The 14,110-nt window shown below is 37.2% G+C and overlaps 1 protein-coding gene across 1 annotated transcript in view; it reads left to right on the top strand.

Annotated features, from left to right (window-relative positions):
* Window positions 1-14,110, top strand: part of chn1 (chimerin 1) — a 52,310-nt gene that overhangs the window by 775 nt on the left and 37,425 nt on the right. Inside the window, exons 2-5 of the mRNA XM_053627054.1 lie at window positions 4,295-4,333; window positions 5,784-5,839; window positions 12,340-12,371; window positions 12,470-12,583. Coding sequence (XP_053483029.1) covers window positions 4,295-4,333; window positions 5,784-5,839; window positions 12,340-12,371; window positions 12,470-12,583 — 241 coding nt within the window. The remainder of the gene's footprint in view (window positions 1-4,294; window positions 4,334-5,783; window positions 5,840-12,339; window positions 12,372-12,469; window positions 12,584-14,110) is intronic.

The following is a 14,110-nucleotide window of genomic DNA, read 5'->3' as shown; positions in this document are numbered from 1 at the left end:
GTGTAAAAATAAATAAATAAACTATTACCAGAAATGTCGGCTATTTAAAAGCACGAGGTTCATTCAATTTCTTCCCCTGGGGACTTTGTGTGCAGTTCAGCCTTTAAGAGCACTACTGAGGGAACAGCTGATGTTGTCACACTATACATGTCTTCTTTTCTTTCTCTAAGTATTACTTACAGCACTTACTTAAGTACTAGTGAGCTTAAGAGGACAAATTAATGAAGTACACAGTAATACAATAACGTGCAACCCGACCACCTCAGACACTTGTTGGTAAAATGACTAGTCATGGAGAGGATGTGCTTGTCCCTGCAGCTCTTATCTCTAGATAAAGGAGCAGCCATTTTCTGTCAATATTAAAAGCTGACTCATAGGAGGAGCACAATGATGGAGGGACACAGCCTAATTTGGCATGAAACAACGTCTCCACAAGAGTGTCCGGAGCCACGGTGTCTTCCTTCCTTCCTCCTCCAGACTTTCTAAATGCAGGAGCGTCTCGTGCTTTTGTGCGGTGTTAAACATTTATCGTGCAATATCTCTGAATACGATAGAGAACTTGATTCTACTACTGCAAGTTCATTATAATAATTTAGAGCTGTTTTCCTGGCTCATGCACTCGTGTACTTAAAATATATATATATATATATATATATATATATATATATATATATATATATATATATATATATATTTATGGGAAAGAAATAGTTTGGTTGTCACTGTTTTAATAATTAAAGACAATGTCAGAAGGATTCAGAACAGGTACTGCTTCATTATGAATTTATGGGATTAGTGAAAGTGGCTTAGAATTGGACAGTTTGCATTTTGGACATGTTGTAAATAAAAGCCAGAGGAAACTTTCACTTCTCAGAAAAATCCCTTTCTGTTCATGAGAGAGAGAGAGAGAGGGAGACAGAGAGACCGAGAGAGGGAAAGGCCTGCAGTGTAGTGAAGAAGGACCAGGTTTTTGAGAGTCCTTGTGACATATTGTCTAAAGCCTCTTTCCTCCGGAGATGCATTGTTCTGAGTACTAACGCTGAGAGGATTTTGCAGCGTTTCCTGCCTCAGGCCCTTCATTAAGCCTGTGAAGCACCAGCAGGTATCTTTATTAAGCACATGAAAAGCTCTTTTTGTCCTTATTCTCTCTTTTCCCTCACAAACTGTTGAATGAATAATGAACTAGCGCCTGTTTAAGGGCCCCCTTATTGTACAGCTTCATCTTGTGTTCAGTATTCTTTGAGAAGCAAACTGTGTACAATGATTTTACACTAACCCAAAATAGCTAATCAGGATAAAAACAGGATAATCTTACCTGAATACAGTCTTTGAGTACTGCAGCGGTTCTTGGTTACAAATCAGTCCCTCTAGGATTTTGTGATTTTGCGATTGCAGAAATTAATGCAAAATCAAGAAAACGCCATAATATGTGGAGGAGCTTGCAATTTTTCCAAATTACCGTAGATTTTCCAGAGATTTGCGTCAAGCGATGATGTCACGTGACGTCATCACAGCGCACATTCATCCAAAGCCCTCTTCGAGTCACATGCATTGAATGATTTTTACAGCTAAAAAGTCTCATTTACCAACAAACATCACTATGAAAGACTGTAGATAACAATTTCTTGCAGTTGCGCCAATTCAAGTAGTTTTTTTTTTCGCAAAAAAAGCCAAAAAACTCAGCAAATTGCATCACAAATTTTGAGAAAAAAAACAGCAGCAAAATCAAGAATTTTTGACTGCAGTTATCACAAAAAACTCAACGAAATCCTGTACGGACTGACAAATATAAATTTAAGAACTGCTGTAGTAATCATAAAGTCTGTACAGTCTTTATTTATTCCTAATATGATACTTTTCAATTCAATCAAATTTTATTTGTATAGTGCTTTTAACAATGGACATTGTCTCAAAGCAGCTTTACAAAAATATATAAACACAGGATACAGATTTTAAGTGAGTGAATTTATCCCCATTGAGCAAGCTGGTAACAAGGAAAAACTCCCTAAGATGATATGAGGAAGAAACCTTGAGAGGAACTAGGCTCAGAAGTGAACCCATCCTTATCTGGGTAACAACGGACAGTGTGAAAGCAAAAGAGAGTTCATTATGGTTTTTATATGAAGTCTGTTTTGTTTAACTAGTCCACTGTTCACCAAAGGAGACCTGAGTGCAAAACTTCATGTGGTAATTGCAGTCCTAGTGCCATAGCAGTAACCGTAATCCCAGCAACCACAGTGAGAATGTCCATGTGGAATTGAACTATTTCATGGTACTTCAAGCGGCACCATCCACAGCAATCTCTAGGCTGTAGCCTCCAGTTGATGAGAGCTCCATCCAGAGGTAGGGCGTCAGGATGGATCAGGCAGGTCCGGAGTGCAGAAAGGGTCAGGATCAATGGCATCTCTATAAAATCATGTGTGACTCAACAGAGGGAGAGGTAGGTAAAGAGAGGGAGAGATTATTAGGTAATACATCCTTTCAGCATGCTCAGTACTTTTTCTCTTTACAGTATACAGTTGTAGAAGGGTAATGATTTACAATCCCACTATCCGGTGTCTTGCAGAAGTGGATGGGTTCACTTTTGAGTCTGGTTTCTCTCAAGGTTTCTTCTTGTTTCCTCTTGTCATTTCAGGGAATTTTTCTTTGCCACGGTCATGTCCAAGGCTATAAATCTGCTTTTACAATTTATGTAAAGCTACCTGTTATTAAATATACAAATACATTTGAATTGAAAATTGAATTAAAGAGCTGTAAATGTTTTGTCTAGTGGTAAGTTCAAGTGACTAGATATATGGTATAATTTTGAAAGTGTATCCATTATAACCTAATCATAAAAAGTCTGCTGCTGGCAGTCCACATTGCAATTGAGCTTTAAAAATGGTTTGTATGTTGCAGTTTAACTGAGAATATCCAAGTCCTCTGTAAATCATATTATAAATCAGACCGTAAATGCTCTTTCCTGACAGCTTATTATTCAGTTTTTCTTTTAGATGTTCACTGACTATAAAGTAACAGTTGCTTTAAGGTACAGATTGATATGTGAAATAAATTGTAAAATCAATACTATCCTCTAATTATTTTCCACACACATTAGCAGACAATGAGCCGGACATTTATTTTACAAGTAGTAAGCATTTAGTTTTTTTGTTTTGTTTTATTGTAAAAAAAAAAAATCTAAGACTTTTCACTGATGAAATTCTTTAATGAATCTGAAAAACAATGGATCCACCCTTTCCTCTTAGCTTAAAACATCTTCTGATTCCTTAGTAGATGTTCCTTTCAACTGTTTTGTGACGAGGTTAAGAACAAACTTGTTAGCTAGGACCTGCGATGCCTAGTGATTTCTTGATGGTAAGATAAGAATACCAAGGACTTAAAGATTTTACTATGAGTTCAGTCACCTGACATAATACTAATAATAGACGCTTATCAAAGTGGGTGTTGAAAGCACAGAAGTGTTTATCAAGTGAAATGTGGGACCTAGCATTAGTGTAATTTAAAATAGTGTAATTTCCTAGATACAGCATATTAGGTGATGTTTTAATAGAAATGCCTCAGAATGTACTTCTAACCATTAAATGTAAAATATATTTAGTATTAATATAGTATGGGTGAAATTTGGCGCACAATGTATTTTTTTTTTTTTTTTTTTTTTTTTTTATAAGTGAAGAAAGCTATAATTTGCAGAACATATTCTACACTGACAAAAATAGATAGATGAGTATATGTTAGAATATGTGGAAATGAGAATAATACTGATATGTTGTTTATTATCCCATCCTGCTATACATTGTACTTAATGTAGTTCATTTTTACACTAACTTTCTTAGAAATATCTAGTGAATTTAAAGTGACTGATGTTGAATACCTGACGTGTTTGTTTACTCTGTGTACTATAGTATAGCAAAATTTTCACTGATTGAGTTTACGCCACTGGTGCTTGTACTCTAATCATAATTTATTTAGAGAAAGTTTAATACCAAAAAAAAAAAAACATTGAGTATGTGTATAATATTCCCTCCACTAGAGGGTGCACTTTTGTAACCAGTGTACCCTAATCTAGTGATGATTTCAGTAATTGTTTTGTGACTCAAGTATATCTGCACTTATTCAGTATAAAGTCAGTATTCATATGAAATCTAATTCTACTTTCAAAAGTGAGCAATGTAATATTGTCTATTACATGTATATCTATTTTTGTGAAGATATCCTTACTTGGGTTATCTTAGCTGACAGGTCATGTGTTAAATCTCATCACCGTTCTCTAATGTCTTGAATTTTTCCCTGACAGATAACGATGAATATAGACCACCAGTATGGAAGTCTTACTGTGAGTAAAATTGGGGGGGTTTTTGTGTTTGTTTTTTTTGTTTTTTTGTTGTTTTTTTTTTTTTTATTTGACCGCATTCACATCACTGTGTTGTACTATAGTAATAGTATATAGTATAGTATAGTAATAGTAATGTGGCTTCACTGGTTTAAGCAAAATATTGTGATTTACTAATGAATTTATGATTACTAATGACAGATATGCAGCAACAGTAACACATTTTGAATGTTTAAAGTAAACTGCCGTATTCAGTACTGTGCAGCATACAATACACAAAAAATACAATGTTTTCGCCATGACTTTTGCATCATTGAGCCATTAAAAAACATTTTATATTTCCACACGTTACTTTTCCAGCAAAAAATTAAATGCTACAGAAATACTGTGTCTGTAAAGAAAATAATGCCATAGACCAATTTTCAGACAAAAAAACTTAATGAAGGCAATCAGGTTTTTTAAACACAGATGCACAGTCTCCAGCTTCTCCAGTTTCCTTAATTAAATGGCACAAAGTGTATCTGAATAGGGCTGGGCAATATATCAATGTAATATCAATATCGTGATAAATGATATCGATTATCACTTTTCTGAGATATCATTGGTATGGTGATCTATTTTCTCCGTTTTCAATAATTACAAATTAAATAGTACTGAACGGACACTGTTGATTTGCCATAATTAATTTTTTTTTCTTTAATCTTTTGTGTCTTTGTAGGCATTAAAGTAAAGTATCGTCAAACTCAGTTTAACGTGTTTTTGTTTATTTTTCTACTGTTTTACAGACAGTTTGTTAGCTAAATTATATATCATGATGTGTATCGTGTATTGTAGAACTGTCCTCAAGTATAGTGATGTGATTTTTTTGTCATATCGCCCAGTCCTATATCTGCGACTACTGATGCTTTTTTGCTTTTTTTTTTTACATAGAAATGTGTTGTGACACCAAATATCGACTTTGTTCACTTTATTACTGTTTACTGCTCTTTAAAGTATATATTTTTTATGTCGAAAATGTTTCATTTGATTATTTTTGAAAGAATCTTCACTTTATAACTTACACGTGCGTAAGATTTTTGCACAGTACTGTAAAATCTGCAAAAGGTGCATAGATTTATTAACAAAACTGAACACCATAGGGAATAATAATGACCGTTTTTCACATTGGTATTATTTCCACGCAAACTGCAATGCGAAGCGGTATTAATTCAGTTTGAATGCATCATCCTGCTCACATATCATTGGATCATATATGAACTTTGATATGTTTTAAGGTTTCTTGTTTAGAAAGAGTATTTACCTAAAGTACCACATAGAAATTAGCACGTTATATGATTGACCTAAAATACCATTAGTGGACATTTATTATTTCTTTAGCACGTTCAGTCTACATGCTAGATGAGCTGCTGTCTGTACTGTACAGGATGCTGTGATTGTTCTGTTGTTGTTTTAGTGTATCAGCTCCAGCAGGAGGCGCCACACCCTCGGAGAGTCACATGCATTTGTGAGGTGAGAGATGAACCAGCACAGATTTTTTTGTCTGTGACTTTTTTTTTTTTACACACTAATATCTAATTCATTTATTTAAGAAACAACAACAATGTTTTCTCTCCATGTCCTGACACACTTTCATATTCTCGAATTTTTCCTCACATGTCCAGAGACGCTTCATTACCCCCTCACGAGTGGATCTATTTGTAATTTCATTTCTTTTGATTAAACTGTTTCAAATCCATGCGATTATTCATAAATAGGCCAGTGGTTGTTATCGGATTATGCATTCTTGTTTTAATTGTGTGAAAGTCTGGACTGCCCCCCCATCCTCCCCCCCCCCGAATCTAGCTGTAAAATAAACAGTGTGTTACTGAAAATATCACTCGAACTCCGTATTTAACACAGAACGCAGCCTCGCTCTCTCCGTTCCCATCCATCCACAGAACCAGATTAGTCGTGCAGATAGGAGTGTTAATTAGAGGAAAAGAGGGTAATGCTTTTGAATTATTCATCTGTATTATCATTATAGTGTCTGAGAGCGTCTGTAGGCTGAAGTAGATAGCTGGAAGTGCTGCAGTTGGTAATGGGTTTAGAGACGAGAGGAAATGCAACCAGGCCAAGAGTCTGGTGAATGGTCATAAGATACGGATCAAACCAGGATGTTCGAGCATTGATAACATGTCATAATTTTATGTATTAAAAATTTTTTTTACAGATGTAAATATAGTACAACATCTTCAACATGAGGTATCTTATTAAAAAGGGAACATACTAGCAGAAAGCCGAGAAAACTCCAGTTTAAAATTTTGCTCCTCTCACTAAATCATTTAATACTTGTACTGCCTCTGATGTGCATCATTTAACTACTGTTATATCGATCGTTTAAGCTCATCCTCATTGAAAATGTGAAGTAAACAGATACTGTGCTGAATAAATAAGCCACAATATTGGGCTGTGTGATTAGCACAAAATAAAAGACTGTTGAAAACAAAAGGGGGTGATCGTTTGAGGCGAGACTGAGCTGCTGACTGATGGGCTTGCCTGTTGTTATTGTAATTCACCTAGTGTCTCTCTCACACACGTGTGTGTGTGTGTGTGTGTGTGTGTGTGTGTGTGTGTGTATACACATACAACCAGAAACACACAGCTCCCAGAGCTCCATCTCAGCAGTATGGATGCGCAATTATTCATGGATTAACATACAGGCAAGTTGATGTGAACTATGTCTCCATGTGTTTGCATGTTTCTTCTTCCAGAGGTCATTAAGTTTTCATTTTGGGATCTTTTTTTTTTTTTTTTTTTGCTGTAGGCTCGTACATCAAAGCCGGCTATTGAAAAGCAGATTTTCCCCTGGGCAGAGGCATTGTCTGTATGTGGCAAGAGATTTAACCCTGTGCAATCCCCACAAACGGAGTCCAAAAACCCTGATTTACATCTCATTCAGAATATGCTAATATGTCTCCAGTTTCCCCAAGCGAACCCTCAACAGGAGCCGAGCACCCTCACGCAATGTTTTCTAAGCATTACACATCCACTGTCTCTCCTTCATCTCTCAAATGGGTTATTATGCAAACATTTTCAAAGGCAGTGTTTAAGGCTACTAAAGCAATATTTGCTGTCAATTTTAGAGGAATTGGCTGCTATTACTGTTGTATTTATTTTCATTACTGTATCTAGTGACTGAGTCCCATTTGTCATGCATGATCTGCCTTGAGGTTCTGCATATATTTAAGAGTACCAGCTTAAAAGATTCGCTAAATGTATCCTGGTACTCATTCGATTGGGGGGGTGGCGTTTGGCGTTTGAGTTGTTAGGTAAGCGAGCAGAATGGCACCATGCTGATGGGGCTCACTGGAATGGAATGAAATGTAAAATGATTTATTCTATTTTAAGATTTTACATTTACAGCTATTTTAGTTGTTGTACACAAACTCCACATTTTACCTGTATATCAATAGGCTAAATTGCTGTGGCGCAAAGAAAACAATGTGTGCGCTCGCACCATCATTACTTTGCGAGTCATAGACTATGCAGAAAGAAGAACAATGGTTCTCCAAGAGCGGTTCTTATAGCAGTGGAAATCACAACACATCATTTATCAACTATCACATTTGTTAGAGAGCTCTTGTAGTTATTAGCCTGTTTCCTGGTCACTTGAATTGAATGAATTTAATCCAGATCTGAATAGCTCAAAAGCAAGTCAGCCTATAAATAATGTCAACTTGAATACGTGTTCCACTGGTGGAAATTTCAGTAATAAAAATCACAATGGTTTCAATAAATAGCCTAAATATTAACTGTTTACATTTGAACACATTTAAATGATGGGTCTATGAAATGAATTTTACAGTTGTTGACAGTTTGTGAACCCCCAGTGCAGAATATTGCAAAACATCCTGAGTCGAACACCCTGTGTAAAGCCATTTCAACCAAATTTATGCACAAATTCCTCTTGATGTCAGCCGCTGCGGCCCCTGAAGGTCCGTGTGTATATTAGCATGGTTACGCCTCTCTGTATTTCTCAGGAAGAGTGGCTCTGCTCTTTGGGATTATCATTTATCTAAATCCTTAAGTACTTCAGTTGACTTGATTATGAGCTCTAATTATGAGATGTCCATGATGTCTGGGCAGCTTCTTCGTAATCTCGCACTATAAAGCTGCAGGCAGGGTGTAAGGCTACAGGCTTAGTTTATCCTGATTGGATTGTTGTTGTGTTTTTCATATTAGTGTGGAGTTACTATCTATTCTTCCTTTGCCGTCACATTGCAGAACCACATATTAATGCAGTGATAGGATATAGATAGGAGGGAAAGCATATTTTGCTATTGGAGAAGTGTTTAATTGAATGATAACACAAAAAAGGATGAAACATAACACTGAGAGTGGTAGTGTTATTTCATTGTTTCCTAATTTAGAATAACACAGAGCAGTTCTGGATGTTTATAGCATTGCTCTTTAGTGTGTACTTTGCGCCTATAAACCTGGTTTGCATCATGAAGTGTTTGTTGATATGCTAATGTGCTGAATTAAGTGTGTGTGCACGGGAGCAAGAGCTGGACTCTTCATTCGCTACTGTCTTATTCATAAGGATTTTCCAAACACTATCCAGTGGCATTTTATAGTCAATAAGATCTCTAATTTACCGCTGTTTACACTGAGCTGGCTGTTTATCCCCACAACACAAGAAACAGAGTAAGTGGACAGTGACGCAATGTTTGTAATTTTGCCTCTGCTTCATTTCAAATCAGTTGTGGTAGTGTACAATCAAGATGTGATTGCCGTGTAGTTTTTCAGCTTTAATTTAAGGGGTTTAGCAGAAATATTGCATTAATTGTATATTGCAAGATATACAACACTATAAAGCCTGGAAGACCACAGAAGACAACTAAAGTGGATGATCATGGAATTGTTTCTTTGGTGAAGAAAACCCCCTTCACACCATTTAGCCAAGTCAAGAGGTAGGCGTATCATTGTCAAAGTCTACAATCAAGAGATGCCTCCATGAATGTAAATACAGAGGGTTTACCTCAAGATGCAAGCCACTGGTAACACCCCAGAGCCAGATTCGACTTTGCTAGAAAACATATTTAAAAAAAAGCCTTCCCAGTTCTGGAACAAGATTCTTTGGACAGATGAAACCCAGATTAACTTGTACCAGAATAATCAAGAGAAGAGTATGGAGAAGGAAAGGAAGGGCTCATGATCCAAAGCATACCTCATGATTTATGAAACATAGTGGAGGAAGTGTTATGGCATGGGCATGTATGGCTTCCAACGGGTCACTGGTGTTTATTGATGATGTGACTGCTGATAGAAGTAGCAGGAGAAATTCTGAAGCATATAGAGCTATAATTTCTGTTCAGATTGAGTCAAATGCTGCAAACCCGATAGGACGGCGGTTCACCGTACAGATGGATAACGACCCAAAACGTAATCTGAAAGCAACACAAGAGCTTCTTAAGGCAGAGGAATGGAATGTTCTTAACTGGCCGAGTCAGTCACCTGACCTCAACCCAATTGAGCATGCTTTGCACTTACTGAAGACTAATCTGAAGCAGAAAGACCCACAAACAAGCAGCTACTGAAGGCAGCTGCAGTAAAGGCATGGCAAAGCATCTCAAGGGAGGAAACTCAGCATTTGGTGATTCCCATGGATTTCAGACTTCAGGCAGTCATTGGCTGCAAAGAATTTGTGTCCAAGTATTAAAAATTATTTAGATTAATAATTATGTTGGTTTGTCCAATGACTTTTGAGCCTGTGAAAATGGAGGGAGTCCGTTTTCCATTCCTGTGATTCCTAAATGGTTAATGTAATATTCATGTTAAAGTCTACACTTCAATCACATCTTGATTGCTTCATTTCAAATCCATTGTGGTGGTGTACAGAGGCTAAATGACGAAAATTGTGTCACTGTCTAAGTATTTATGGACCTGGCTGTAAAGGAAGTATCAGGCCTCATTTGTCTGTGTGTTATTGATTTATCGATTGTTATGTGGATAGTAGAGGCAGTTTGTAAGTCTCTCTGCACTGTGCATCTGAGATTAGTTTTTGGAAGGACAGAACAATGGCATTGCAGCACATCAGGCTCCACTGCTCTAGGACGGTCTGTCCCCGTGACGTAATCCAGCGTGTTCATTTTTAATCATAGCTAAGGGCTGTGGCTATGCTGAGCTCATCACATGGTCCACTAAGCATTCAGGTTGGTGTTGTACTGCCTTTGTACCACCAGCGCACGCAGAAGTTAAATCAGATTACAATCTGTTAGTGTGGCTGCAAAGATGATTTGTTTATTCATAATGTCTTTCCTGTTTTTATCTAATAGCGAGGGCAAATGCAGTGAGTGAGTCATCATTGTTTGACCCATTTTATTGAAACCTTCAGGCTTGAGTTCTCCTCCATTCCTCTGTGTATAGAGCAGATTTTTCACTCAAACATGCAGTCTGTTCCTCGGGTAATTTCCGTTCATTTCCCTGCTGTTCTTTCTGTGTGTAATCCCCCCCCCACCTCACCTTATCTTTATAACCTTTCAGTGGCATATTCCTAATATTTTGGTTCAATCCTATCTTCAGTTTGTTCTGCATTTCAGAAGCCCCAAAGATCGTGTAGCGTAATAATGTAGTGAAATTTACATTTATGGCATTTGACAGATCCAAAAAAAATTTTTTTTATACAACTGAGCACTTGAGGGTTAAGGGCCTTGCTCAAGGGCCCAGCAGTGATATCTTGGCACTGGTGGGATTTGAACTCATGATCTTCTGATGAGCAGTCCCAACATTTTAACCACTGACCTATCACTGTCAATCTGTCTACATGTGCACGTTTGCAATGTTGACGTTTACGTTTGATTTTTCCAGAATCCTACTCTTTCTTTAAAAAACTAAAAGCAGGACAAAATGAGCAGAATTCTGGAAAGCTAGCCACACACACCTATATACACCCTTCTGCCACTGCATACTATCTGTATGCCTGCCCACATAGTTTCATCCTATTTCTACTTGACTGTTTCTTAAGCATTTGTGATTCTCTCATTAACTCCTCTCCTCCTCCTTATTTTCACTATAATAAAGGGCTGAATTGGGCAATCCCATGCTCGTTTATTCCGTGACATGTTCTCTCGTCAGTATATCACACACAGCTTTCCCCTGCTCTGTGGATTTCATTATGTGAAGCTGAACAGGTTATGCTGTTGAACTCATACAGCTTATAGATTACATACAGCTCATATACGACACTGCTTGTTCTGGAAGAACTGATACTATATCTACTATTTTTGAAAATCTCGTTTAGACAAATTTCCCTGGAGCATTGTAAAGCTGCCATATAAAATAACACCATTCTGTTACCTCGTTCTCTGTATATTTCTTTCCTTTTTTTTTTAAGCACTACTGCTATTCCACTGCTGTATAAGACAAACTAAATGTGAGCATCGTAAGGGGAGGGTGACGTGTGATGTGAAGCCAGAAATGGAAGTTGATGTGTCTACAAACAAGCCAATATCATAGTAATCTGCATGAGATCCATTTTCATGACTTTTTCTGATTACTGCCGTCTCACAGTCATTTCAAGGTTAAACAGCTGAGCGTGCTGTTTGTGGGTTTATTATGCTAATATGTGATTGTAATAACCTATTCTCAGCAGATCCCTGCTCTGTGGATACCTATCATACATTATAAATCATCCCACTGTGATGTTCTGGTGTTTTCTAGCTGTAGCTTATACTCTCAAATCCCTTGTTTTTTCTAAACACCCCTGTTTTTAAAGTTTGAAAGGATCAGAGAACCTCCTCCTGTGCCAACACTTTGGCACGCTCGCAAAATCCTCGCAAAAAGCCCAGTATACAGTATACACATTGTTACAGACATATTGGGTGGGAAAACAGCCCTTGAAAGATTTTTTCCCCAATATAACAGGAAGTCTGTCCTCGTTTTTTTGTTTGTTTGTTTGTTTTTATTTTGTTTTTGTTTTTATTTTTTTACTTGGATTATTTGTTGACTTCTTTCTTCTTGTCTCGCAGGTTGAAAACAGGCCGAAATACTACGGTCGAGAGTGAGTTTCAGTATCAGATTTCTAGGTTTACTATCTGTGCATCATTAAATGATTAGAAATGGTTAAGGACACATCTTTATTTAATTTTTTTTGCTCAGGTACCATGGCATGATCTCCAGAGAGGAGGCGGACCAGCTACTGAGTGTGGCAGAAGGAAGTTACCTCATAAGAGAGAGCCAAAGACAACCTGGCACTTACACCTTAGCTTTACGGTATGTGATCTTCAATATAAATGTTCTTTGTTTATACCTTTCTACTATTCATGTTCATTCTTGAACTTTTTATTATTTATTTTATAACCTCTTCACTTTTCATTTCACTGACTTGAACCTGAACTATATAAACCTATTTAAAGCTTCCTGGCTTCAGTCCTAAGGGGAAAGTGTTACTGCAGTCACAGCCATCTAATTCTGTCCCGTGTGCTGTGTTAAATTTAGCTGATGAAACGACCCATCTGGATGACCTTTCTTTAATCATTAGCGCGCATCAGATCTCAGGATATTAGCATGCCTTAGGTTGTACAAGCCACATTTTTAAAGCCCTGTTAAGTTATTTTCATAATTAACCTCTTACTGTTATGTATAGCATATCTGGGGAATTGACCACAAACTGCAAAAGAAAGAACATTGTTGTTTTTGCTTGTTTCAGTTAGGAGATTTCTGAATTTCTTTCTTCTGCCATTTTCTTCTGTAGATATTTGGTAAATGTGACATCAAGCCTACCACAGTGCCAGAATTCAGAATTCATCAGCTCCTTTCTTATCCCAAATGCAGAAACTAAAGTGCTCACACAGCCTCTTTTGGGCGTGAGCATCGGCAAAACTGCAACTAATTAGCATTTTTTAAGTATTTAAGTACACTATTTACGCATACTATTTTGTGTGGCAAAGGTGTTTAATTTTATTAAATCAGTCGGCATACAGATGCTGCAGGTTGAAGTGCACACATACTGCAATATTACCTGCAAGCAGCAATGAGGACTTTTGTAGCTGTTAGTTATAATTAAATTATATCATGGGCTGTCTGAATACTTAATTCTGATTGGCTGGAAGGTTTTGAATGCACAGGTAGTTCCAGTTAGTTTAGTCACCGTTATAAATTAATATGCTGCCTATAAACAGCAGTAACCATAGTAACATACAGTTGCATACAGTAGATAAACTCACAGTTTAATTATTAGTAGAGTCGCAGGTAATTCACACATGCCCAATCTCTCTCTCGCTCGCTCTCACTCTCTCTCTCTCTCTCTCTCTCTCTAATAACATTATAATATTTGTTTATGATTTAGAGCAGGCGGAATTCTAGCTCTAATGACCCGCAGATAAAAATAACTAATGAGAATTAACCATTATTTTTATATTTTCAGTCAAATTTTGCACTGCAAACACAACAGCTTGTCACTGCTGGCAAGTGAACCATGGTATAAGCGGGATGATCCACGGCCGGGTGTGCATTACAGTGCTTTACGTCCGCTTCACGTCAGGTGCTTCTTTGCGTCCACATCATGCATTAAAATCGTGTAATCCACACCTAGACGTGGATTATCCCTTATAATTGTAGTTAGGGATTATACAAGGGTGAGTCAAATGACAACATTAAAAGTGCAACATAAATTGGAGAAACAGTGCATTATACCTGTAGTTATGGAAGTAAAAATATACCACTGGTCCATTGTTGTGAGAGAGAAAGTGAGTGTGAGAGAGAGAGAGAGTGAGTGTGAGAGAGAGAGAGTGAGTGAGT

Source organism: Ictalurus furcatus, chromosome 6, assembly GCF_023375685.1.
Source record: "Ictalurus furcatus strain D&B chromosome 6, Billie_1.0, whole genome shotgun sequence".
Classification (NCBI taxonomy): Eukaryota; Metazoa; Chordata; class Actinopteri; order Siluriformes; family Ictaluridae; genus Ictalurus; species Ictalurus furcatus.
Note: the sequence above shows the minus strand (reverse complement) of the source record. Positions and strands in the feature narration are given on the sequence as shown.